General features: G+C 32.8%; 3 protein-coding genes and 1 long non-coding RNA gene across 4 annotated transcripts; 1 reads left to right on the top strand and 3 right to left on the bottom strand.

Moving 5' to 3' along the window:
- Nucleotides 1-1,529: 1,529 nt before the first annotated feature.
- On the bottom strand, nt 1,530-2,059 carry LOC125190261 (PMP3 family protein At2g24040-like). The gene is made up of 2 exons (XM_048087517.2): nt 1,854-2,059; nt 1,530-1,770 (listed from the first exon to the last, which is right to left on the bottom strand). Exons 1-2 carry the CDS (start codon nt 1,938-1,940, stop codon nt 1,645-1,647), a joined length of 213 nt encoding a protein of 70 aa, XP_047943474.1. The 5' UTR covers nt 1,941-2,059; the 3' UTR covers nt 1,530-1,644.
- Nucleotides 2,060-2,183: 124 nt separating this feature from the next.
- LOC148926625 (hydrophobic protein RCI2A-like) lies at nt 2,184-3,006 on the bottom strand. Its single transcript, XM_089058316.1, has 2 exons — nt 2,901-3,006; nt 2,184-2,816 (listed from the first exon to the last, which is right to left on the bottom strand). Exons 1-2 carry the CDS (start codon nt 2,988-2,990, stop codon nt 2,685-2,687), a joined length of 222 nt encoding a protein of 73 aa, XP_088914442.1. The 5' UTR covers nt 2,991-3,006; the 3' UTR covers nt 2,184-2,684.
- A 4,184-nt stretch (nt 3,007-7,190) lies between these two features.
- On the bottom strand, nt 7,191-7,743 carry LOC125186056 (uncharacterized). Its single transcript, XR_007170354.2, has 2 exons — nt 7,642-7,743; nt 7,191-7,363 (listed from the first exon to the last, which is right to left on the bottom strand). It is a non-coding gene; the product is annotated as an uncharacterized LOC125186056 (long non-coding RNA).
- Nucleotides 7,744-15,886: 8,143 nt separating this feature from the next.
- On the top strand, nt 15,887-20,095 carry LOC125188777 (uncharacterized). The gene is made up of 10 exons (XM_048085829.2): nt 15,887-16,032; nt 16,773-17,770; nt 18,146-18,230; nt 18,395-18,490; nt 18,644-18,796; nt 18,883-18,990; nt 19,092-19,211; nt 19,385-19,510; nt 19,601-19,684; nt 19,787-20,095. Exons 2-10 carry the CDS (start codon nt 16,797-16,799, stop codon nt 19,910-19,912), a joined length of 1,872 nt encoding a protein of 623 aa, XP_047941786.1. The 5' UTR covers nt 15,887-16,032; nt 16,773-16,796; the 3' UTR covers nt 19,913-20,095.
- Nucleotides 20,096-26,074: the final 5,979 nt, after the last annotated feature.

Here is a 26,074-nt window from a genome sequence, read left to right as displayed (position 1 = left end):
ATACGATCAGTGCCAGTACCACACTTGAAACCACAAAACGATTCTATGTTGTGCAATTTTTATTACAAAGACTACAACAAAAACCTGTCTCATGCTCTCATATCAACAAAACCATGTCACTAAGTACCAGACCTTCAGACCATCCCATTGATTACTCCTCAAGTAGATGAATATACCAGAAACTACTCCAAAAGAGTGTATTATGGAAGGATGCAAGAATTTTCTAGGTGAAAGTGTCAAATAATTACACAGAATCTAGAGGCACAATCCACAACAGAGACCTAAAACCAGTATCACTATGAACACTGCAAACTTAACCAGCATAAATCTCATGGCTTAAACCGATCAGATTAGAAAGAAACAAGTCTCTAACTTAATATGCAAGATCAAAACATGCCAATTAAGGGCTGTTTACTTTGAGTGGTGAGATATATTGATATAAATAATCTCCGCTAATCCATTGTTTACATTGACAGATTTATTAATTTTGAGTTTGTTTGACCATCTTATCCTTCAACTACTCAATCCAATATTTTATCAATCTATAGTATCACTCAATTAAACGTCTCCTTAGTCTTCAAGATTTTAAAGAATGCAGCGCACAGTAAAAAACAAGACGTGTAGGGATCAGGTTTATAGAAAAAGTTTCAATTGGAAGACGAGGTACGTTATAAAAGAAGTGCTACAAAAGCAGCTGAGCAAATCACCTCAATCAGCAGCAGCTATTGCCTTAGTTACAACCTCACAACAACAGAGTCTACGAGAAACGAGGAGCAAGAACTAGCCATGAACAATACCACTATACATTGGACGCCTCATGCTCACTAGACATGAAAAGCTATGCTGATTCTATCGTATCACTCAAGTAAACGTCTCCTTAGTCTTCAAGATATTAAAAAATGCAGCGCATAGTGAAAAACAAGACGTGTAGAGATCAGGTTTATAGAAAAAGTTTCAAATGGAAGACAACAGGGCTATGTTATAAAAGAGAAGTGCTACAAGAGAAGCTGAGCAAATCACCCTAATAAGTAGCAGCTTTTGTCTTCGTTACAACCTCACAACAACGGAGTCTATGAGAAACGAGGAGCAAGAACTAGCCATGAACAATAGCACATACATTGGACCTACACGGCTACACCTCATGCTCACTAGATCACAACACCGAAATTCCCTAGATTGTCAGCATAATCACCTGATTGAATCTTACTGCATCTTCAATATGGTCAGGTTACCTCTATTCAGGGGATGTTGAATAGCCTGATTCTTGTCTATGATGAAAAGCTATGCAGATTCAAGATCAACTAATCATCAGAAACTAAGGAAAACCAAATCTACATTTGTTGATATACTAATACAAGAAAATTAGCAATGGTGATTGCTTCTGTGTCTCTTCCACATCATTGACTAAAACCCTAATCCCTAACAAAAACAGCAGCTACCAAACCGGAAAAGCATCATATACCTAGATCAGCAGCGCAACAAAATCATGGGCTACGAATTGAAAAGGCAGCACAATTAACAAAGCGGACTAGAATCAAGCATCTCCATTAATCAATTCTGTCATAAAAATTACACAATAAATAAATAACATTAACATAGAAGTAATACGATTCATCAATCGAGGAACAGAAATCAAAGGGTGAATCATGCCAGCACATAGTACTCTCCACGAAACCTATCAGGATCAAGGCAGGCGATTGCGTAGAGAGCGTAGATGATCCCAGGTACATACCCCAAGATAGTCAACACCAAGCAAATGAAGAACTCCACCTGCGGCCAAATGGAATGAACGATTGTCCAAAATCCAATCAATCATCATAAATAAGGAATCGTGAGAAGTGAAATCATGTTACCGTGCAGCAGCCATGGCGGAGGCAGACACCGAGAGGAGGGAGCAAGATTGCGAGTAGGATCTCGCAGAATATTATACAGCAAGACATTTTCCTGTGTGTTTGTGTATCAAGCTACAAGCGATTGGCTGATAGTGGGCTAGGTAATTTTGGAGACGATAGGGTTTGATGTGTTTCAAATTTGGGGAAATATATTTACAATGAACGTGAGTTTTTTTAATATACTAGTTTTATAATAAAAGGTGAGTAAGAATAAGTTAGAGTAATATGAAGTCCACTACTAAAAATGGTAAAATATGAAATGAGACAAATTATATGGGACATATCGAAATGGAAATATCAGATAAATTATCCAGGATGGAGGAAGTAGTATTTATTAAATAGAGTTACATGCATATAATGGTCTTTATTTATTTTGTTGAATTGGAGGTACTCTATAATACTACAACAACCACAATTAAGCATAATTATGTGACAAAGCATTCCACCATTATTTTCAATCCAATCTCACAACTATTAATCACGTTACGTTGTAGCATATGCTCAAAGGTCATGAGGGAAGTTATTAAATAATTTAGAACTCCACAAGTTTGATATAATTTATTTCGGTTACTTCAATCCCAATAAAGATTGTGGAAGATGGTATTTAACATTTATTTTTTCTTATAAAAGAAAAGATTTAACAAAATTATAAAATTTGAAGAAGAGCAAAACATTTTGGAGAAAAAAAAGAAGTTGATTTTAGTGCTGTCAAAGATAAAGAAGACAATGAATTTGTAAGTTACAATATATTTTAAGATTACTGAAATCTAAGTAATTGAGATTAGAGAAGAATTAAGGATTAATAGGCTGCAAATAATCTTCATCATCCCATGGGCTACCTCGTACCACGATGGCATAAACAGCATAGATAATCCCAGGAATATAGCCTAATAGTGTGAGCACCACACATATCAAGAACTCACACTGCAATCAATCACAATATCAAATCCAGATAGAGTGTAAAAAAATATAGTCAACTGTCTAAGATTGCAGAATATGTAAACATACACTGCAGCAACCGTTTCTGAAGAAGACTCCCAATGGTGGGAGAAGTATTGCAAGAATTATTTCCACAAAGAGTGCACATCTTGATGCCATTTTGGGACTAATTGGAAATATGAATTAGTGGATACATATTTATTAAACTTATGTGGAAATGGATGTTTAGTTTGCTGGTCTTTAGGCGATGAATTATAGTACTAACAGTTACTGAGACCACTCCTAAATCATAATTTTAGGATCATGTGATTTATTGTATGACCAACTTTTTCATTTCTGTGAAATTCATTTTGTACCCAAAGTCCAAAACTGATGGATGGGCATTCCATTCGAAATGCATTTTATTTCAAAAAGCAGCCTAAGATCTATTAAAATTCAACCCAAATCACGCTCCATCCGTTCCATCTTAAATAACACATTTATTTTTTCACGGGTGTTTCAGAAAATGATAATAAATATTTAAAATTGACAAAAAATAAGAAAAGAGAAATTAAATAATAATAAAGATGAGAATCTCATTTGCATTATTATATCTAATACTATACTTTTTCTCTATTTTAACTATTTATTTACTACTCCCTCCATTCCATAGTAATGGAGGCAAAACTTTTCGGCGCGAAGATTAAGAAAAATTATGTTAGGTGAGTTAAGTAAAGACAGAATAAAGTGGAAAATGAAAAGGTAGAGAGATGACGAGAGAAAAAAGTAAGAGAGAGTAAAGTATGTGTGGAAAAATGTGTTGACTTTTACTAAAAAGGGAAATGACTCTATTACTATGGAAAGGACGGAAATGGAAAAACCCCCCTATTACTATGGAATTGAGGGAGTATTATTTTCCCATAACAATATGAAAAAATTTACTCATTTAAGGTGGGACAACAAATATAATTAATAATATAAGGTAGTGATGAAATGTAAAAATCCCCCTATTACTATGGAATTGAGGGAGTATTATTTTCCTATAACAATATGAAAAAATTTACTCATTTAAGGTGGGACAACAAATATAATTAATAATATAAGGTAGTGATAAAATACAAACTCAAAACTCCCCAACACAGCTTCAACACAGTTTCAATATAATATCAACACAACGTAAAATTTCAAGATTTTAATGTCAACACACTATCAACACAACATCAATCATTGACTACCGTTAAAATTCTGTTGATATTTTTCCGTTGATGCTTTTTTGTCATCTGTTGACATTTTTTAATGGTCCATATTATAGTTTTTGAGTTTGTACAATATTTAGAGTTTTCATTATTTATAATCTTATATTCTTATTATTATTTGAATGGTTTGACTTTTTTAAGTACTATCGATTAGTCCCGTTTAACTACTTTGTTTATAAACTTGAATCTTATTTTGTTCTTTATTGTTTCTCTTATTAACTGACTTCATAATTAGAATGCATGCCAGGTGTAATAAAATTCTGAAGAAAAAATATATTCTTTCCATTCCACTCAAAATGTCTATTAGTTTATCCCATTCAAAATGTCTATTTTCTGTTGGATATTTTAGTGTAATTGGATTAACTTGATTGATCGGTTATTGTTATAATGATACATCATTTAAGTATTGAGTGCGGAGTGCACGTTTATTTGAATTCATTATAATATTAGGGACGAAGCCCCTAAACAGATGAACGGGGGTCCGGGGGCAGCGCCCCCGGGTAGCGGGGTCCAAGGGGCAGAGCCCCTAGCTGGGGTCGAGCTGTTTCAGAAAATTCATCCGAAAATGTAATTTCTGAAAATCGAAGGACTAATTTGTAATTTCGGAAACCTTTGAAAATTAGTTATTTTCGGTTAATTTTTCCCAACGGATGCACTGTTTCGTCAACAGCTGCATCGTTTCATCTTCTTGAAAATCTGATCAATTCGTCTGGTTCACATCTCGAATACACATATGAATTTTCTGCATATTCTGAATTTTATCCTATCAAATAACTTTGGTAGAACCACCGAAATTGATTTGATCTGAAAGTGTTTTGCACGACTTTCAGATATCCGTTTTTGTTCTCTATATTGAATCTCCCTAACAAAGATCAAATCAATTATGTCGAACAAAGAAACGATGAAGGAAGGAGCGAAAGGTTTCGCGAAGTTGGATAAGTTTGCTGGCCAGGACTTTAGACGCTGGCAAAAGAAGATGCATTTCATGCTGACAAATCTCAAGGTGGTGTACGTTCTGAGTACTCCCATGCCCGAGGCTGTTGAAAATGAAACTCTGGAACAGACAAGGAGGCGGATGAAGTGGGAGAACGATGACTACATTTGTCGGGGTCACATTTTAAACGGTATGTCTGATTCCCTATTTGATGTGTATCAAAATGTTGAATCTGCTAAGGAATTGTGGGATTCCCTCGAAGCCAAATATATGGCAGAAGATGCTTCTAGCAAGAAATTTCTTGTTGGTAATTTTATTAACTATAAAATGGTTGATTCGAGGCCTGTCATGGAACAATACAACGAGTTGTTGAGGATATTGGGACAGTTTTCCCAATATGATATGAAAATGGATGAATCCATTTCTGTCTCTAGTATTTTTGATAAACTGCCACCTTCTTAGAAGGATTTTAAAAATAATCTGAAAGACAAGAAGGAGGAATTGAACTTGGTCGAACTTGGAAGTGATTTCCAGATTGAACAGTCTATACGTGATATGGAAAAGAGTTCTGTTGGTAATACTAAAAACATCGTTGGTTCTTCTGTGAACATGGTGGAAGAGGGTGAATCCTCAAAGGCTGGTAAAGAGAAACGTAAGTTTCAAGGCAAACGGAAGTTTCAAGGGAATTACAGTAAGGATGGGAATAAGAAGCCCAAACTGACTTGCTGGAAGTGTGGCAAATCCGGGCACTTCAAGAAGGATTGTAAGTCTGGAAGGGGTGGAGGAAAAGGGAAAAACGAGGCTGGTCCAAATGGATCCAAGGATCCTGAAAAGCAATCAGGTTCGTTTTCTGTACCTAATGATAATTCGGTTGAGAATTATTATGCATCAATAATCTCTGAAGCATTTTATGTGCAGGATGATGATCTCTCATGGTGGATTGATTCGGGTGCAACATGTCATGTATGCAAGGATCGTCAATGGTTCAAGGACTTTAAACCAATTGAAGATGGATCTTCCTTGAAGATGGGCAATGTTGCAACTGAACCAATCAAAGGAATAGGATCTGTTAGCCTAGTATTTACCTCTGGAAATTCCTTATTGTTAGAAAATGTAGTTTATGTACCTGGAATTCGTAAAAACATAGTTTCTGGTATTGTATTGAATAGTTGTGGCTATAAACAAGTATTAGAAAGTGATAATTCATTCTATCAAGGCATGGTAATTTCATTGGTTTTGGTTATCTATGTGGCATGTTTAAGTTGAATTTAGATGTATCTTTTGTTAAAAATTATGTTTGCATGACTTCTACTAGTTCTAGTAATCATGTTAGTAAATCAGAATTGTGGCATGCTAGACTTGGACATGTACATTACAAGAGATTGAAAGATATGTCGAAAATGAGTTTAATACCAGCTTTTGAGTTGAATGGTGAAAAGTGTAAAACTTGCATATTAACTAAGACTAGTGTAACACCCGTGCTATGCACGGATTATAAATTTATATATTTGTCTAAATCTTAAAAAAATTAAGCAATACCTACATGCTATAAAGAAATTAATATAAATAAATATGTATGCAATAATAATTTATTCTTATACAAAAAAATAGTAATAAATTTAAGAAATTCTTCAGTATATAACACACAAATATTGTGTATGAGTAATAAACCTAAAATTAATTAAATTAAATTAAAATTTGTATATTAATTACATAAAATTAAGAATTTAAATTTCATAAATTCATATACTCAATTTATCAGTAGAGGTCATTCTATATTTATTTTGCATACCTATTTTCTTAATTTTTCAATATTGCTCCAACATTTTTTTTGATATATTTCGTACGTTTAAATAAGATATCCATATAACATGTACTCTTTATACGTCACACAGAAATACATTGAAACTTGAAAGATATTTAGTAAATAATTTAACTCTATTTATTTATGTAAATTATGTGATTTTAATATATAGTAATATTTAAAAGTAATATTACCTTTTATTGCATCTAATTCCCTATTTTTTTCAAAATATTATAAATGGAAATCCAATTCCATATGCTAAAACTCAAAACCAAAATCTATATAGAAAATTATGGAAACCCAAAATCCTAAGAACTAAAACCTTCTACTTAATTTCTTAGCATTAAATAATTTAGCCGAATGCAGTAATACAAATATAGATTGAATTAAATAAATTGCGCTAATTTATATTGAAACCCACTAACTGAATTAAGTTAACTACCAAATTGACCTATTTCTATTTAAAAGAGTCAATCAGGTTAAAAGAAAAATGATAGCTTCCTCTTCTTCACGCTTGTAGCGCCTCCATCTTCTACTTCACGCTTAAATAAGATTATGCCTGAATTCACAAGTAATGATGGTTATAAAAGATTTTCAAACATATAAAGTATTGATAAGAAACGGAAACACAATAAGATATGAGCATTATATCGACATCATGGATGAACATTGAACAAATCCTATTTGTGTTGTTATCCCAACTACTGACCTTGCAAGACCTTGCCGTTAAACGCTCATTTTTCATTATTGTCGACATGGAGTGCTTGCTTATTTGCATTAAGCCTTGCACATTCAAAGGATAACAAAATAAACTTTAGATAATAGAAAAAATAATACCTTTAAAAAATACAAAGACTGCTGCCATGCAAAACTCCATCCTTTTGTTGCTCTCTTTTTTCTTCCAGTGACATATCAATTGTATTCAAAGCAGAATCCCTAAACTCTAAAAGAAGGCATAAACACGAATAAACCTAATTAGAAAGCATAAACAAATAAGAAAAGAACAAAAGAGAAAACTTAGAAAGAAAATGACCATAAAATTGGAGGTTGAAAATGAGGACTCGATATTTAAATATACATATGAAGCAAAGCGGGGCAATAATTAGGCATTATAAGCATTAACTAATATTAATTTCAATTGTGCAACGGCATCACATTGATTTAATAATTACTCCATGCAAATATTTGCAAAAAAGACATGCACGGTTGATTCAATTTAAGTTTGAAAAATTTGTAACGTTCAAGGACAATTAAGTTGGTCAAATTCCTAAACGCATATTGGTAAAAATTAATTTTTTGTTATCCTGGATTACATTTATAATACCTGCGAAATTGTCGCTTTAAAATTTGCATCTAAAATTAAATTTAGATTAATTGCAATAATACCCAAAATTAATAAATATTCAAAACTATGCCAAAAACTCGGCTTTTATATTAGTATAGATAACTAGACAACCTTTCAATAAGAATGTCAATAAAGAAACTAAGGTATTAGAACTTATACATAGTGATTTGTGTGATTTTCATTCGACTCCATCTCTTGGTAATAAAAAGTATGTAGTTACTTTTATTGATGATGCTACTAGATTTTGCCATGTCTATCCCTGTCATTCCAAAGATGAAGCTCTTGATAAATTTAAAATCTTTAAAGAAAGTGTAGAGCTTTATCATGGTGTGAAGATTAAAACTCTTCGCACTGATAGGGGAGGTGAGTATTATGATCCAGCGTATTGAGTCGACTGGTATAGTACATCAAATGACTGCTCCATATACACCACAACAAAATGGTGTAGCTGAAAGAAAGAATAGAACGTTGAAAGAAATGATTAATTCAATGTTGTGTTATTCTGGCCTAAGTGAAGGATTTTGGGGTGAGGCTATGTTAACAGCCTGTTATTTGTTGAATAGAGTTCCTAACAAAAGGAACAAAATCACCCCTTATGAACTTTGGCATAAGAAACCACCAAAATTGAGTTATCTTAGAGTTTGGGGTTGTCGAGCAGTGGTAAGACTAACTGGCCCTAAAATGAAAAACATAGGTCAAAGAGGTATAGATTGTGTGTTTCTGGGGTATTCAGAAAATTCTGTTTGTTATAGGTTCTATGTCTTAGAACCCAATGACTATGTATCTATGCACTCTATTATTGAGTCAAGGGATGCTGAATTTGGCAATGAGGATAGATTCACGTCTATACCTAAACCTGGAGGCATGATTGCAAAGTCTAGTAACTCTGATGATGTAACTGGAAAAGTGATGGATACACCTCCTGATGCTAGGAGAAGTAGTAAAGCAAGAAAAGCTAAGTCTTTTGGAAATGATTTCCAATTGTACTTACTTGAAGGATCAAGAAATGAAATTAATTTTCAATATCAATATTGCTTTACTATTGGTGATGATCCAAGAACCTACAAAGAAGCTATGGCTTCAAGAGATTCTGCATTTTGGAAAGAGGCAATCCAAGAGGAGATGGATTCTATAATCCAAAATGGTACTTGGATATTAACGGATTTACCACCCGGTTGTGAAGCTTTAAATAGCAAATGGATCTTCAAAACGAAGATGAAGGTGGATGGAAGCATAGACAAATATAAAGCCAAATTGATTATCCAAGGCTTTAGACAAAGGGAAGGCATTGACTACTTTGATACTTATGCTCCTGTTGCGAGGATTTCCACAATTAGATTATTGTTAGCACTTGCTGCTATGCATAATCTTGTAATTCACCAAATGGATGTTAAAACTGCCTTCTTGAATGGTGAATTAAATGAAGAGATTTATACAAACAACCAGAAGGCTTTGTCATGCCTGGTAATGAACATAAGGTTTGTAAGTTGGTAAAATCTCTTTATGGACTAAAGCAAGCCCCCAAGCAATGGCATCAAAAATTTGATGACGTGGTGTTGTCGAATGGTTTTGTATTAAACCAAGCAGACAAGTGTGTATATAGCAAATTTGATGCTACTGGTAAAGGGGTTATCATTTGCCTATATGTGGATGACATATTGATCTTTGGTACTGACCAAGATCAAGTTGATAAAACGAAGGAATTTTTGTCATCTGAGTTTGAAATGAAAGACATGAGGAAGGCTGATGTGATTCTTGGTATTAAGATCACACATGGAGAACAAAGAATTTCCATTTCTCAATCACATTATATTGAGAAAGTGTTGGAAAAGTTCAACTTCAAAGATTGTTCTTCAGTTAAGACTCCTTTTGATCCTAGTGCAAAACTCGTGCCTAATAAAGGAGTTGCTGTGAATAGCTTGAATATTCGAAGGCTATTGGATCACTAATGTATGCTATGATTAGTACTAGACCCGATATAGCCTTTGCAGTTGGAAAATTGAGTCGATATACTCATAATCCAAGTTTAATCCATTGGCAAGCAATGAATCGAGTATTTAAGTACTTAAAAGGAAACATGGATTATAAGTTGACTTATTCTGGATTTCCTTCTGTTCTTGAAGGTTATTCGGATGCAAGTTGGATCACCAATAGGGAAGATCATTCTTCCACAAGTGGTTGGGTATTCCGGCTTGGAGGTGGTGTTATATGTTGGGCATCAAAGAAACAAACTTGCATCACGAATTCAACAATGGAATCGGAGTTTGTGGCATTAGCAGCAGCTGGTAAAGAGGCCGAATGACTAAGAAATTTAATATATGAAATTCCATTGTGACCTAAACCGATATCACCTATATCTATCAGATGTGATAGTGCAGCTACCTTGGCTAAGGCATATAGTCAAGTGTATAATGGAAAGTCAAGACACTTAGGTGTTAGACATAGCATGATTCGTGAACTTATTATGGATGGTGTGATATCTGTGGAATTTGTGAGAACTCATGATAACTTAGCCGATCATCTAACCAAAGGGTTAAGTAGAATCTTGTGTACAAATCGGCTATAGGGATGGGATTAAAGTCCACCACAAATCTTTGATATTAAGATACCCAATTCCCATTTAGTATGATACTAGATGCAGAATTCAATGTGGAAGACTTAATATTTGAAGGTTGGAACACATTTGAAAATCGTCCCAAGGTATGTGTTCGGACCTACAAGTTAAGGAGGTTGAATATATATATTCTTAATAGTTCTTTTGAAAAATTGCAAATGTAGGTGCAAGAATAAAGGAGCTACCTATATAAGCATGAAGTTTAGCCGCTTCAAGAAACTGGGACTTGGTTTCGACGTGTTTATGAAGGATAAGGACATAGGCTAGTAAAATATAGTGTCAAGATAGAACATATTCGTATGTAAACTTTTGTGTACATTATCTTCGTGTATTCAATGTGAGTTCCCAGGGTTCAATCCTTAGAGACACCCGGGGTATTCGAATATTTGGAATGTGTAATGTACTAATATGGAATTCAATCGTTACGATATTTCATTTATGCAAAAGCTTGAATGTTTGAAACGACTTGTTTTAGTTAATCAAAGATTGCACTAAAATAGGGGAGGATTGTTGGATATTTTAGTGTAATTGGATTAACTTGATTGATCGGTTATTGTTATAATGATACATCATTTAAGTATGGAGGTGCGGAGTGCACGCTTATTTGAATTCATTATGATGTTAGGGACGAAGGCCCTAAACAGATGAACGGGGGTCCGGGGGCAGCGCCCCCGGGTAGCGGGGTCCAAGGGGCAGAGCCCCTGGCTGGGGTCGAGCTGTTTCAGAAAATTCATCCGAAAATGTAATTTTTGAAAATCGAAGGACTAATTTGCAATTTCAGAAACCTTTGAAAATTAGTTATTTTCGGTTAATTTTTCCCAACGGATGCACTGTTTCGTCAACAGCTGCATCGTTTCATCTTCTTCAAAATCTGATCAATTCGTCTGGTTCACATCTCGAATACACATATGAATTTTCTGCATACTCTGAATTTTATCCGATCAAATAACTTTGGTAGAACCACCGAAATTGATTTGATCTGAAAGTGTTTTGCACGACTTTCAGATATCCATTTTTGTTCTCTATATTGAATCTCCCTAACATTTTCTATGTTTGGAAATAAATCTCCATCTCTTCTCTGTCATTATAATATTCAACTACTTTTTTCTCTCTAGTTATTTCACGTCTTTACCTAACAATTTCTTCTAAAATCCTATGTCGCTCAAGAATATGAATATTTTGAGTAGAGCGGATAGAGTATAAAGAAAAAATTATATATAAAAAAGAAACTGCAAAAGAATTACATAAAAATCTAAATAAAACTGTTTGAAACGCTGAGTTGAGGAATGTCTCTTTTCAAGAGACAAGATTGTGACATTTGGGAGCTACATGTGTGTTGACAAGGAGGCACAACTAGACATGTGTTCACGTTGATGGTCGTTCTGAGAGACGTACTTAGACAAGTGTCCACGTCGTTGGTTGTTCTAGAAGACATACTTGAACGAACCTATGTGCATACATGAGCTCAATGTAGAAACCGGGTCATGCGTAAATTGGTTTGTTACTATTGTATTATATTGTGTTATTAGTTATTACAGTGATTTTAAGGACCGACCATCCTAACAACACCCCACTAGAATCTTAAGAAAGTAAGTCATTCATTTTATTAAGAGTGAACTACAAAAATGGTCCCTGGACTATAGGTTTATTTCGCTCATAGTCCCTTGACTTTAAAAATATCGCCAGTAGTCCCTGGACTAAGGGTTTATCTTGAAATTGGTCCTTTTGGCTTTTTTTGGTACGAAAATACCCTTTGATATTATTTTGGGGGGTTTGGGCAATTTGGTCTTTTTACACTTTTAACATTTTAAATCTGATATTATTTTAATTATGTACTAACTTTGATATTATTTCAAAATTATCATTCTTCTTCCATTTTGTTATCCTTCACTGAATTTATTTTTTTTATTTCAATATTAGATTTAATTTTACAAAATTTTAAATTTTAATTTTTAAATATCAATAAATTTTTTTAATTATAAAAATTATTAAATAGCAAAAATTAATAGTTATAATCAATATTTGATAGTGTATAGTACTATGTAAGACAACGCCTTAGTTTTAATCAATATTTAAATAGCTTTAATCATAAATAGATTATATAACACAATTTATTCTGAAATAAATATGCATCTAATGTAGGGGTGTGCATTCGGGTTTCGGTTCGGTTTGGGCGAACCGAACCGAACCCGAAAAACCGAATTTAGGCTAAAATTGAAACCGAACCGAACCGAAAAATCGAAAAACCAAAAATCGAAAAACCGAAAACCGAACATAAAAAACCGAACCAAACCGAAAAAACCTAAATTTCAAAACAAAACCGAAAAACCGAAAAAAATAGTATATTTTAATATATCTAATTTATTTTATTTTATATATACTAATAGAATATAAATATATATAATATAAAATTAATATAATATATATAATTTTATTATATAAAAATATATTAGAAGAATATATATTATATATATGATATAATATACTAAATTTATAGGATAAAAATATATAATAATATATTTAAAATATAATTCGATTTTTCGGTTTTTCGGTTTTTTTTTTCGCCCAAACCGAACCGAACCGAAAAACCAAAATTTTTGTATTTTTAAAATCGAACCGAACCCGAAAAACCGAAAAAACCGAACCGAATTTCAAAATTTCGGTTTGGTTCGGTTCGGATATTCGGTTTTCGGTTATTTTGCTCACCCCTAATCTAATGTAAGACTAATATAATTTTCGTTTATTAATTTGAAAACAATCAAAATTTACTAGAAAATTTCAACAAAAATACTCCTATATAAAATTTTAAGTAGGATCAAATTTTTAGTCAACTTCATAATATTTAATCACAAGCAATTATAACAACCGACCGGAGGCTAAATAGAATAACTCTTATTTTCCCATCATGATTAATATTATTTTTCTGTACTTCTTCAATTCAATTGAATATTATATTAAATAACAAAAATTAATAGTTTTAATCAATATTTATAGTGTCCATGAATTAATAGTTTTCATTAAAAAAATTTATTGATATTTAAAAATCTAAATATTAGATTTAATTTTATAAAATTAAATTTAATATTGAAATAAAAAAAAAACAAATTCAGTGAAGGATAACAAAATGGAAGAAGAATGATAATTTTGAAATTATATCAAAGTTAGTACATAACTAAAATAATATCAGATTTAAAATATTAAAAGTGTAAAAAGACCAAATTGCCCAAACCCCCCAAAATAATATCAAAGGGTATTTTCGTACCAAAAAAAGCCAAAATGACCAATTTCGAGATAAACCCTTAGTCCAGGGACTACTGGCGATATTTTCAGGGACTATGGGCAAGATAAACCCATAGTCCAGAGACTATTTTTGTAGTTCACTCTTTTATTAATGTAAAAATAAGTGGGATATAAGAAACCAAGAACCTTGATAAGAACATCCTCAAAAATCCTCAAACATATGCGTGATTTATCAACCAGTTGAATTGCTACTGTAGTGTCAACCAACTCAATGTTAGTTAATCTATTGTACACATATAAAGATGGAATATTAATAGATGCACCCAAATCGCACATAGAATGTTCCACTTTCACATTTCCAATATGCATGGGTAATTAGGAGAACATGCATGGATCCATACACCTAGATGAAATTTCTTTTGAATCACAATAGACACATTCTTGGCTACAACAATATTTTCAAATCTCCTCGCCTCTGTGGCGATGAAGTCCTTGATAAATAAAATGATTTGTAAGGATAATGTATTGTTTAACTATTTCACATTTAAAAAGTTCATACTTTTCAAGGATTTACTAATAAGGAAATAATTTATACTTTTCCGAGAAGAATGGAGTATATATAAGTGGCTCATATGCCGTAACTTTTTCCACTTACTTTTCTTAACATTTTCTAAAACTCGTTGCGAAAAGAAACTTCTATTCACTGATGAAAAGAGCACTACTTTTAAACACTTGATAAACCTTTTTGTCTCTCTTCATAAATTCCTTGAAATAAGATTTTGTATAAATTGATGTCCTAAAAAGAGGTTATCTTACTTGAGAGGAAGTGAGTACTATATTATAGAGGAAACATCTTTTTTAATCCACGAACTTAGCCAAAGTATCATTTTAGGTCCGTGAACTTTGAAAATATCATTTCAGGTCCATCAACTATGGGTTAATATCATTTGAAGTACTTTTTTACTATTTCCAAGTTTTTCTGGACGAAAATACCCTCGATACCTTAAAGGGTATATATTTTTAATAAACTTATCATATACTCATATTTTTTATAAATATCTTTACAATATATTTTTGACGAATTTTCTAAATATAATTTGACCTTCAATATTATCACTTAATTATGTGACATGCAAGTAAAATTGCTTCTTCAATTTTTATATTAAAGAATTTTAAAATTGAATAATGAACTTTTCTTTAATAATAAAAAATTTAATAAGGATCTTTTCTTGCATGTCACTTAATTACAAAATTAAGTGATAATATTGAAGGTCAAATTATATTTTGAAAATTCATCAAAAATATATAGTAAAGATATTTATAAAAAATATGAGTATAGGATAAGTTTATTAAAAATATATACCCTTTAAGGTATCAAGGGTATTTTTGTCCAAAAAAACTTGAAAATAGTTAAAAAGTACTCCAAATGATATTAACCCATAGTTGATGGACCTGAAATGATATTTTCAAAGTTCACGGACCTAAAATGATACTTTGGCAAAGTTCGTAGACTAAAAAAGATGTTCCCTCTTACTCCTTCTGTCCCAAAAATATGTGCACTTTAGATTTGATACGAGTTTTAATGCAAAACTAGTAAAGTAAGAGAGAGCTAGAGAGAAAAAGTAATTAAAATATTGTTAGTGGAGAATAAGTTACACTTTATTGGAGAGAATAAAAGTTTTTAAAATTGGATAAATTCATATTCTTGTGGGAAGAACTAAAATAAAAGAGTGAATCATGTGGAACGGAGAAGTATTGATTAATGAGTTGCATTTCATCATCTAGTAATAGTACTTTAATTTTTTTATCCAAATTATTTGACTAATTTTATATCCGAATTTACTAATTTTGACAATAATTTACCGGTTAGCGCACACGGACACCGGTTTTGCCCGACCAACTATATATTCCCAGTCAGCTCCCATTTTCAAAAACCATTTTCTCTTTTTTTTAGGTTTCTTTTATCACTTCCTTTTTGACGAGGGATTTCCTCTTTCTCCTTAACAGAATTGGCGTTAACGATTTTCAGGTGATGAATTTATTATCAGATCAGTAAATTTTAGGATTTGTGTGATTCGTTCGTCGTTTTCAATTTTGGGTAATTTTATGATTGGTAGCCGTACTTTGTTGTTGATCTATTCTGGTCAAGGGATTGGGGTAAAGTTCCTTGATGTTTCTGATCTCCGATTGGGATTTCGATTTTTCGTTAATTGTGTCGAGTGAATTGTGTAAATCTCTTATTTTCCCCTATTGCTTCTTAAATTTGGGGTACCTTTTTGGGATCTGATATATTTCTGCGATTAAATTGACATGCAAAGGGATGTGCTTGTGGTTTCCTCTTTTATACTTGATATGGTTAGTCAGAATCATGGCCTTTGCAGCTTATCTGATGATTGATAGCTGTTTAGAATTTGAAGTTGCAACACTGTTTAGAATTGGTGAAAATTGATGCCCCAACAATTTGGATCTAATGGTTAGGATATGTCTTATGTCGATGCATGTGAGGTGATCTGTATGATATTCAGGAGAATTGCAGATTAAGTAGCTATCAAGGGAGCTCCTAATTTACTTTGGAATTTCTTAAAGTTGTGTTTGCCTTTTATCTTCTGTGTGTGGGTTTGACTATCATTAATTGCTCAGTGGCTCAATGGTTTTTATGAAATTTTCATTATTTCGGAGATAATCGTCGAATATTTTAACTTGTATTATTTGAATTGGTGATTTTAAAAGGTTTCTGAAGACATCACTTTTTTTGCAATACTTTTGCAGGATAGGACTTTCTGAGCTCTAGAGATGTTAGAGCAGTTACTCATATTTACAAGAGGAGGTTTAATCCTCTGGACTTGCAAAGAGCTTGGGAATGCTCTTAGAGGGTCGCCTATTGATACGTTGATAAGGTCCTGCCTTTTGGAGGAAAGGTCAGGTGCTGCATCGTACAATTATGATGCCCCGGGTTGTTCATACACTCTTAAGTGGACGTTTCACAATGATCTGGGGCTTGTTTTTGTCGCTGTGTATCAGCGTATTCTCCATCTCTTGTATGTTGACGATTTGCTGTCTATGGTTAAGCAAGAGTTCTCGGTGATTTATGATCCAAAGCGAACTTTATACAATGACTTCGATGATATATTTCAACAGCTTAAGAAGGAAGCTGAGGCTCGTGCAGAGGAAATGAAGAAATCAAAGCAGGTGGTCAAGCCTATGAACAATAACCTTTCTAGAAAGCAAGGGAATGTGCAAAATGGAAACATGGATGGAGGTAATCAAAAAAAGAGTGGAGGTGAATCTGGAAATGATCATGCCAGTGAAAACTTCAAAGGCCGCCTTTCAGAAAATGGAAATCTCAAGAATAATCATATTGGTAAAGGGGAACCAACTACAATAGTTAAAAATAATGGGAAAGAGAATGGCGTTTCCAACACTGGTGCTTTTGATGTAAATAAGCTACAAAAGCTTAGGTCGAAAGGTGGAAAAAAAACTGAGAGTTTTGCTAACAAGGTTTCTAAAGAGGAACCTAAAAAGACAACCAAAAAGAACAGAGTTTGGGATGATTCACCAAAAGAGGCAAAATTAGATTTCACTGATCCAGGGAGTGAGAATGGGGAACAGCACATATCAGTTGTATCCACAGATCAAGGTGAGAGTATGATGGACAAAGATGAGATTGTTAGCAGTGACAGTGAAAGCGAAAGTGAGGATGAAGAGACTGCAAAGGATAATAAGAATGATGGGAAGAAGAAAGGGTGGTTTTCATCCATGTTCCAGAGGTACATTATCTGTCTTTGACCTGAACTGAGCTAAAATGATTTTCTCCTCTACTTACAGCATGTTCAATCTATTAAACATGGAAAATGTTGCTAGAGCTATTTCTTCAATATGTACTTCCTTTATTTAGTTAAGTGTGAGGCAACAAAATGAGTAATGGTTCGAGTACATTATGGAGTGCAAGTCAAGATGTATTCCTTCAGGCATTTTACCAATGAATATGACCATGAAGATAGTGTGACTGGGAGTTTTTTTTTTTTTTTTGGGGGGGGGGGGGGGGCGAACTTATTGTCAATCCTTTTGCATTTCAGGCGTATAATTTCAGCTTATTAACAATGTTACAAAAGATACGTTTTTGACTTTTTTATCTGGTTCAGTATTGCAGGTAAAGCAAATTTGGAGAAGTCTGACCTAGAACCAGCTCTTAAAGCTCTCAAGGACAGGCTTATGACCAAGAACGTGGTAAGTTGTAGTGTCTTATCTACTACGAACTTCCACTTCTGGGGTCTATCACATGGCAATTGATTTCTACTAATATTTTTCTTCACCTATACAAGTTAGCATTGCAATTTCCATCAAGTGTTTGGTAATATGTTTTTGTTCCTACTTTGAATGGTCGTCAACAGGCAGAGGAAATAGCTGAGAAACTTTGTGAATCAGTGGCCGCAAGTCTTGAGGGGAAAAAGCTAGCTTCTTTCACAAGAGTCTCATCAACAGTTCAGGTATCTAAGAATATCTGAACCTCTTCTATCAGGCAGGAAAAGTGAAAATTTTCACATCTATATGGATAATTAGGAATAATTGCTTCTATCTATTTCTCTTGGTTCATATCTAGAACTTCCTCAGTGATCTAATGGTTCTCATGATTCTTCCAGGCTGCTATGGAAGATGCACTTACTCGCATTTTAACTCCTAGACGCTCAATTGATATTTTGAGGGATGTTCATGCTGCGAAGGAGCAAGGGAAACCTTATGTTGTGGTTTTTGTCGGAGTTAATGGAGTAGGGAAATCTACCAATCTTGCTAAGGTAGTCTATGTTCACATTTAATTCAAATTGAAGATTCGACCATCTGCACACTCTCTTCTTATGATTTTCAAATATATCTTTGCCAGGTTGCCTACTGGCTTCAACAGCATAATGTCAATGTAATGATGGCTGCCTGTGACACATTCAGATCAGGTGCCGTGGAGCAGCTGCGTACCCATGCACGGAGACTCCAGGTATATTGTAGTGCCACACTTTTATTTATCTGCGATATACATGTCTTAAATGAAATAGTTCTAACTTCTAACTGGAATGTCTATGATCATGTCACCATCAGATTCCCATATTCGAGAAAGGTTATGAGAAGGATCCTGCAGTTGTGGCTAAAGAAGCAATCCAGGAGGCCAGTCGAAATGGTTCAGATGTTGTTCTGGTGGATACAGCTGGACGAATGCAGGTAGATTACAGATGTTCTGGTTTTCTATGTGCACAATGACTTTTTTTACTGTTTGGTTAATGTTCCATTGCTACATGATCTTATGTTCGACCCCCAAGCTGCTGGATCCTGTGTTATCTTGAGTGCATTTTCCAGCTAAGTGCGTGTTCATTGAGATATTTTCATGTTTGCAGGATAACGAACCACTCATGCGAGCTCTGTCAAAGCTTATCTACGTCAACAGTCCAGACCTTGTTCTGTTTGTTGGCGAGGCACTTGTGGGGAACGATGCTGTTGATCAGTTGTCAAAGTTCAACCAGGTTGATTCTTTGTTTCTTTTCATTTGTCCTCAGTAGTTCAAGTGATACTTATACGCCACTTAACTGGTCATTGTTCTTGAATTTGTACAGAAACTAGGTGACCTCTCACCCTCGCCAAATCCCCGACTGATAGATGGGATCCTGCTAACTAAGTTCGACACTATTGACGACAAGGTGTGTATCCATCCCCATCAAAACGTTGTTTTGTTTGACATGGCATGACATGACATAATAGTTGGCATCAGATTTATTTACTAAATAAAAGAAATGGTGTAGGTGGGAGCTGCATTATCCATGGTTTACATATCTGGAGCACCGGTGATGTTTGTTGGATGTGGGCAATCCTATACTGATTTGAAGAAGCTCAATGTGAAGTCCATCGTGAAAACGCTTCTCAAATAGATCCATTAGCCTTGCTTGCTTTTGCTTTTGCTTTTACCGTTTTAAACTTGGATTTACATCTACTCTTTGTCTGTTTCTCAAGCTTAACCCTGTGTGTTGTGTGATATTACTTCTAATGAACCTGGATTCTCTCTCTCTCCCGTTTGAAATTCCTGAATTTCAGAGTGACTCATTGCCTTTGCATTTTGCGGTTGTCATACTACATTCATTGAAATTCTTTTAATGTTGCCAGTTCGAAATATTTCTATATTAATCTTTATTTTGGATGGTGAGTCATGCGTGGTAAATATTAAACTCAACGATTTCTTAATAACAATAAAGTCGTATACTTTAATACTAAAAACAGACATGAACATATTCAGGAACATAGAGAAAAATCATAAAATACTTGCGATGGTGCCATTTGAATTTTAATTCAAAACACAGCACATGACTATGAGCATATTCAAGAACATGGAGAAAAATCATAAAATACTTGCGACAGTGTTTGCCATTTGAATTTTAATTCAATAATTGGATAACGTAAAAGAGAATAAATATATTAATTTTTATAAAAAGGTGAAATAATTTATTTTGTTGGAAAAGTATGAATATAAATAAAATGTTGAATTGCAATGGAGGGAGTATACGTTATAGTTACATGGATATATTGTACGGGTAAGGTTAAAATGACTCCTAATGTTATACTCTATCCATTCCCTAGACCATTAGAGAATGACATGGATTTTGATGCGTAAATGGTAAAGTAGGAGAGAAGGAGAAGTTGAAATAGTATAATGGACAGTGGAGTTCATAAATGATAAAATAAAAGTAAAAATGAGAAAAATAAATTGAAATAGTGTAATGAAAGGTGAGACCCATATATGATAAAGTAAAAGAAAAAATAGAAAAGATTTTCATAAACGAATACGGATTCTTTCTATAAGATGGACGAAAATGGAAATTCGATCTAATTGTACGAGAGGAGGGAGTATTAAAAATAAGCCAAATATGGAGCCTTTAATAAAAAAATGGATGGTGAAGATCTAGAGTTTTAGTGTGTACATTAGTTTTACGTGAGTAAGACATTAAGGTTAAAACGATCCGATTGATAATTGTATTAAATTTATAATTTTTTTTTTGAAAATATGCATATCTTATCGGCATTATATACAGTGTTGCACTGAGGGCATTACACTGCACTTGATTCACTACTCCACTGCAACATATTCCATTCGTCCAACTTAATTAATACATTTCTTTTAGGCAAAGAGATTAAGAGATTCTTTTAAATGAAATAAATGAAAATAAAGTAAAATATAAGAGTAGGAGAGAGAATAAAATATGAATGATTAGATATATTTTTTACTACAAAGGAAAATGACTCAACTAAATTGGGACATCCGAAAAAGAAATACTCTCTCCGTCTCAATAAATATGAAACGTTTGTTTTTCGGCACAAGATATTATGTAGTGTTGTTTTGTGAGTTAAAGAAGAGAGAGTAAAGTAAGAGAGAGGGAAAAGTAGAGATAAAATTATTTCTATTTTAAGAAACGTTTCATTTTTAATGGGACAACCCAAAAAGGAAAACGTTTCATTTCTAGTGGGACAGAGGGAGTACAATTCAAACAAGTTGGGAAGGAGGAAGTACTTCGTTAAACCATACTCCCTCCGTCCACGAAAAATAGACCACATTTGTCATTTTTGGTTGTCCACGAAAAATAGACCAAGTTTGAAAAATGATCCCACATTTGCTACCTAACACAATTAAACCCTACTAATAATTTGGATCTCACATTCCACTACAACTAATTCCTCTTTCTTTTTTCCCTTCTCTATTACTGATGTGAATCCGGGTATTTACAATCATAGGATGCAACGACATCGAGGGCCATGGGTTGCTTGGGGTCCGAAAAGAAGGTGGAGATATGACAAGGAGCCAAGCCAGATTCGGAGGTCTGACTCAAACCAGAATTTGCCTATCAAAATGATGTCCAAATTCTGTTCTAAGACCACCATTATCTTCATCGTCAAAAGAGCTTCGCGTGAGTACCTTACACGCCTCAATCGGAGCTCGGATGAGGAAGTTATGGCCGTTTGACGAAAGTCGTGCAGAACTGCCAAAAATGCCCGGCCACAGAGAAAACGCCCGGGCAAGGCCCCAAAACGCCCGGGCCGGGCGTTTTGCCCGAAAATGCCATTTTTTAAGATTTTAAAGACTATTTTCCCTATTACTTTTGTTTTAGTATAAATACTGTTTTGTAGGGTTTTCATTCTCAGCTTTTGAATATTTGTAAGAGACCATTTCTCCATATTTGAGAGCTCACCTTCTTCATCTTTTGAAGACTTATCAAATTCCTTCGGGTTGCATTCGATCTTTTGCCGGGCTAAGGTTGATTGTAAAGGTATGCTTGCTAGTTCTTGTGTTGCTAGTTTGTGGAGCCATTAGGTGTTTGTATGTGAAAGTGCCTTTGGGATTCCTTTCTTGTTCTTCACCTAAATCATAACACTAATCCATCCTCTATCCTTTTATCCATTTTTCTTGTTCCATTTCTTGGTTTATCTTGTTTATTTGTTGGGTTTATTTACAAGAATAAGTCCGGGGCAAATTCATGAGTCTTCAATCTAGAAGATTCACATTAATTACTTTACCAATTCCACATTAAAACCCGTGTCATTCATAATAGGTCTATTTTCCGTGGACGGGTGGAGTAGTAGTTGTTTGCAAATTAAAAAATACACTTAAGTATTGCTCATCCGTTTCATAAAAATAGAAACTATTTTCATTTTGAAATAAAGTAAGACAAAGAAAGAAAAAAAATAAAATTAATATTTGCAGATTGTGAAATCAACTTTCTAAAATACAAAATCTCTATTTTTATAAAATAGATCGAATAGGAAGAATTTCTGCTTTAGAAATCGAAGAAAATACCGTACTTTTAACTATTGGCTGGCGATGAATGGCGGAATAATTATTTTCATTCACGAGCCCTTTTCGCTTATTCCCAACATTTTCAAACTAAATTATTTTTGGTATGCTCTATCTCTGTACATTAAAAGCAATTGAAAGCGCCTTAAATTTTAGTAATGCTAAATGATGACGCGAAACGGTTCATTCTCATTTCATTTCCATAAAAGAACAATTACTTTTCAAATCAATGATACACTGGCATACTGGAAGAGAAAACGACTAGAGATGACATTAAATATATCTAAATTTCATAGTATTACATTCTAAAATGTATTTTATTTTTAATATTTCTAAATTTCATAGTATTACATTCTAAAATGTATTTTATAAAAATAATAGTAATAAATAGTTTAAGTGGAGAAATAGTAAAATAAGAAAGAAAATAATACAGAGAAGACTTACCATTTCTCCACTTTAACAATTTATTATCATTTTTTATAAAACGAGTGCAGTAAAGTCAATACGATTCCTAATAACGGAAGGGATCACCTCATACTTTGTATGCTACATTTCTTAATACACTACTAATAACTTGACAAGTGGATCTTATTTTATAGAAAGAAAAATTATTTCCAACACAACCTACATATTTCCTACACGGTACACCATCTCTATCTCTCTCTTATGTTTAATTGAAATAATTGTCTTAACATTTGTTAATAAAAAATTTAAATTGAAATAATTATCTTTAACGTTTGTTAATAAAAATATAGTAATAGGTTAAATTTTACTTATTTCAAAAGATTATATAAAAGAGTTAAATTCTTTCAATTTTTTTTATTTTATTAAAATAATTTGGTTTTTAATATATAGAAGAAATCGATCTTAGGAAAAATTTAATAGTTAGAAATTGACTAAACTTCATGATATAACTCTCTATTATTTTTATCATTTACTTTCTCTGATATTTTAAATCTAACTAATTATATTATCTTTTCTCAATAAAAAAAATAATAGAGTCAACTAATTATTTCAATTTTTTTAACTAATTAAAGTTTTACAATTATTTTTGTGGAAATTTTATAAATACTTATAGTACTATATTTTTATTGAGATAATAGTTATTTAAATCAAAAAGTTTTGTCAAATTCTAATTAATTACAATTAAAGTTTTTTTAGTGATATTACAAACCAAATTATTTCAATTAAATAAAAAAAGAAAAAATCATCTTTTTATAACTTTTGAAATACGTAAAGATTTACTCTTATTACAGTTTTTTTTAAATAAGTAAAATTTGACTATTTATATTTTTTGTTTACAAGAGTTAACATAACTAAATATAGTAGGGAGATAGTGCAGGAAATAAATTCTGGAAATAATTTTTCTTTCTATAAAATAAGATCCACTTGTCAAGTTTTTAGTAATGTATTAAGAAATGTAGCATAGAAAGTATGAGGTGATCCCTTCCGCGGAACGGAGTACCATATTTTGTCAATATTCACCACTCATATTCAAATTGAGACCTCATAATTAAAATACTTAAATTGTGAAACGAGAATCAATTATAATAATTTAACACGTGGCCAATATTTGTGTTATAAGTAGGCACACTAATCCCATCATTTTTCCCAACAAATAGGTGAAAAAATGTCTTTGTGGAGAGCTCTTCTTCTATGTTTGGCTCTTCTTCATGTAATGAGCTTTTCTCAAGGTACAGAATTTGACGACAAGCATCACCACCACCACCACCACCACTCCACCGCTCCCGATCCATCGCCCATCGCTGATAACGCCCCCGTGCCCGCCCCTGCTCCGGCGCATCACAGCGCCGCCGTGATGGTTCAAACTGGTGTAGTGACCGCCGCTTCGGTGGCTTTGTGTTTAGCTCTTGTTTAGGGCTCGTTCGTTTCTATATAAACAAGAGTGATTCTATTTCGTGATTATCAAACTATTTGTTTATTTCTTCAAACGCCAAATTTGTCTCATTTAATGTACTTCTTTGAGGACAAAATAGTATGTGTTGCAACACAATGAATTAGAGTAAATTATACGTTTTTTTTTTTTTGGTAGAAAAATTATACGTTATTAATATCTTCTTTAATAGAATAAGTAACTGTGATCATTCTATTTGAAAATCAACTATTGAAGGCTTTTCATGATTACATATTATGTCCTTCCCAAGCTATTCGTTTTTTTTTTCACTCATTTTGGAAAAATAATATAAGATAGTTGAAGTGGTGAAAAAATAAAGTAAGAGTAAGAATTATGTAGAGAAAACTATCCTTTGCATAATTTTCTCACATACTTTATTCTCTCTCCACTCTAACTATTTTATATCATTTTTTAAAACGAAGGCTAAAAAGAAGCGAGTCGCTTATCTTGAGACGAATGAAGTATTAATTAACGGACAAGGCAAGTGGCAACGATCGGGAAAAGGAATTTGATAGAAGAAATTAGAATAATTGGATTACTCTATTTTTTATAAAGTAAATTATCATAGTAAATTTGATTTATTTAAAATGAATATAGAAACATTATACTATATTCAATTAAATTAATAGTATATTATAATCATTTTATTCTATATTTCAATAAAAATGCATAGTTTATAAAATTAATTAATCGGTGCGCTGATGACGAGCCAATTGCAGATAGAGACGGCTTGCCATTGGGAGAAGGGGATTTTACGTTAATTCTAGGCCACACGATCTAGTTAATGTGGAGATGAGTTATTCACAGTCGCTGCATTGTTTTAGGTTTGCGAGGACTTTCTTCTCCGTAAGTCATTTGATCATGAATTTATACACTATAAGAACATTTACAACTATCGTTAGTTAATTATATATAGGTCCACCACTTTTTACCATAAAACTTAATTTATTGACAACACATATCCCCTATTTCATTCCCTACAATTTAAAAAAATAATTAATAAAAAATATTTCATTAATAAAAGTTTATTAAAAATTTAAAATTAGATTACTAATTCCTAAAATTAAAAGATACATAGTTAAATTCTTAAAAATTAAAAATTACTTAGTTCAAATCTTAAAAATTAAAATTTACATTAAAAAGTACACTATTTAGAATTATAGATACAAACAAAAATGCATATGAATTTTTTATAGAGGAAAATAAGTGAGAAATATTTTTTTTGGTTCGAAAACAATTATGTGATGAATATGGTATTTATATATGATTTAGGATGAAATTGGAGGATAAAATGATGAAAAAATAAAGAGGGAAAAATTGGTAATATTAGAGGACGTA

This window comes from Salvia hispanica, chromosome 5 (assembly GCF_029641045.1).
Source record: "Salvia hispanica isolate PSC_SH4W2 chromosome 5, Shi_PSC_v1, whole genome shotgun sequence".
Taxonomy (NCBI): domain Eukaryota; kingdom Viridiplantae; phylum Streptophyta; class Magnoliopsida; order Lamiales; family Lamiaceae; genus Salvia; species Salvia hispanica.
This window is presented reverse-complemented; position numbering and strand designations above follow the sequence as displayed.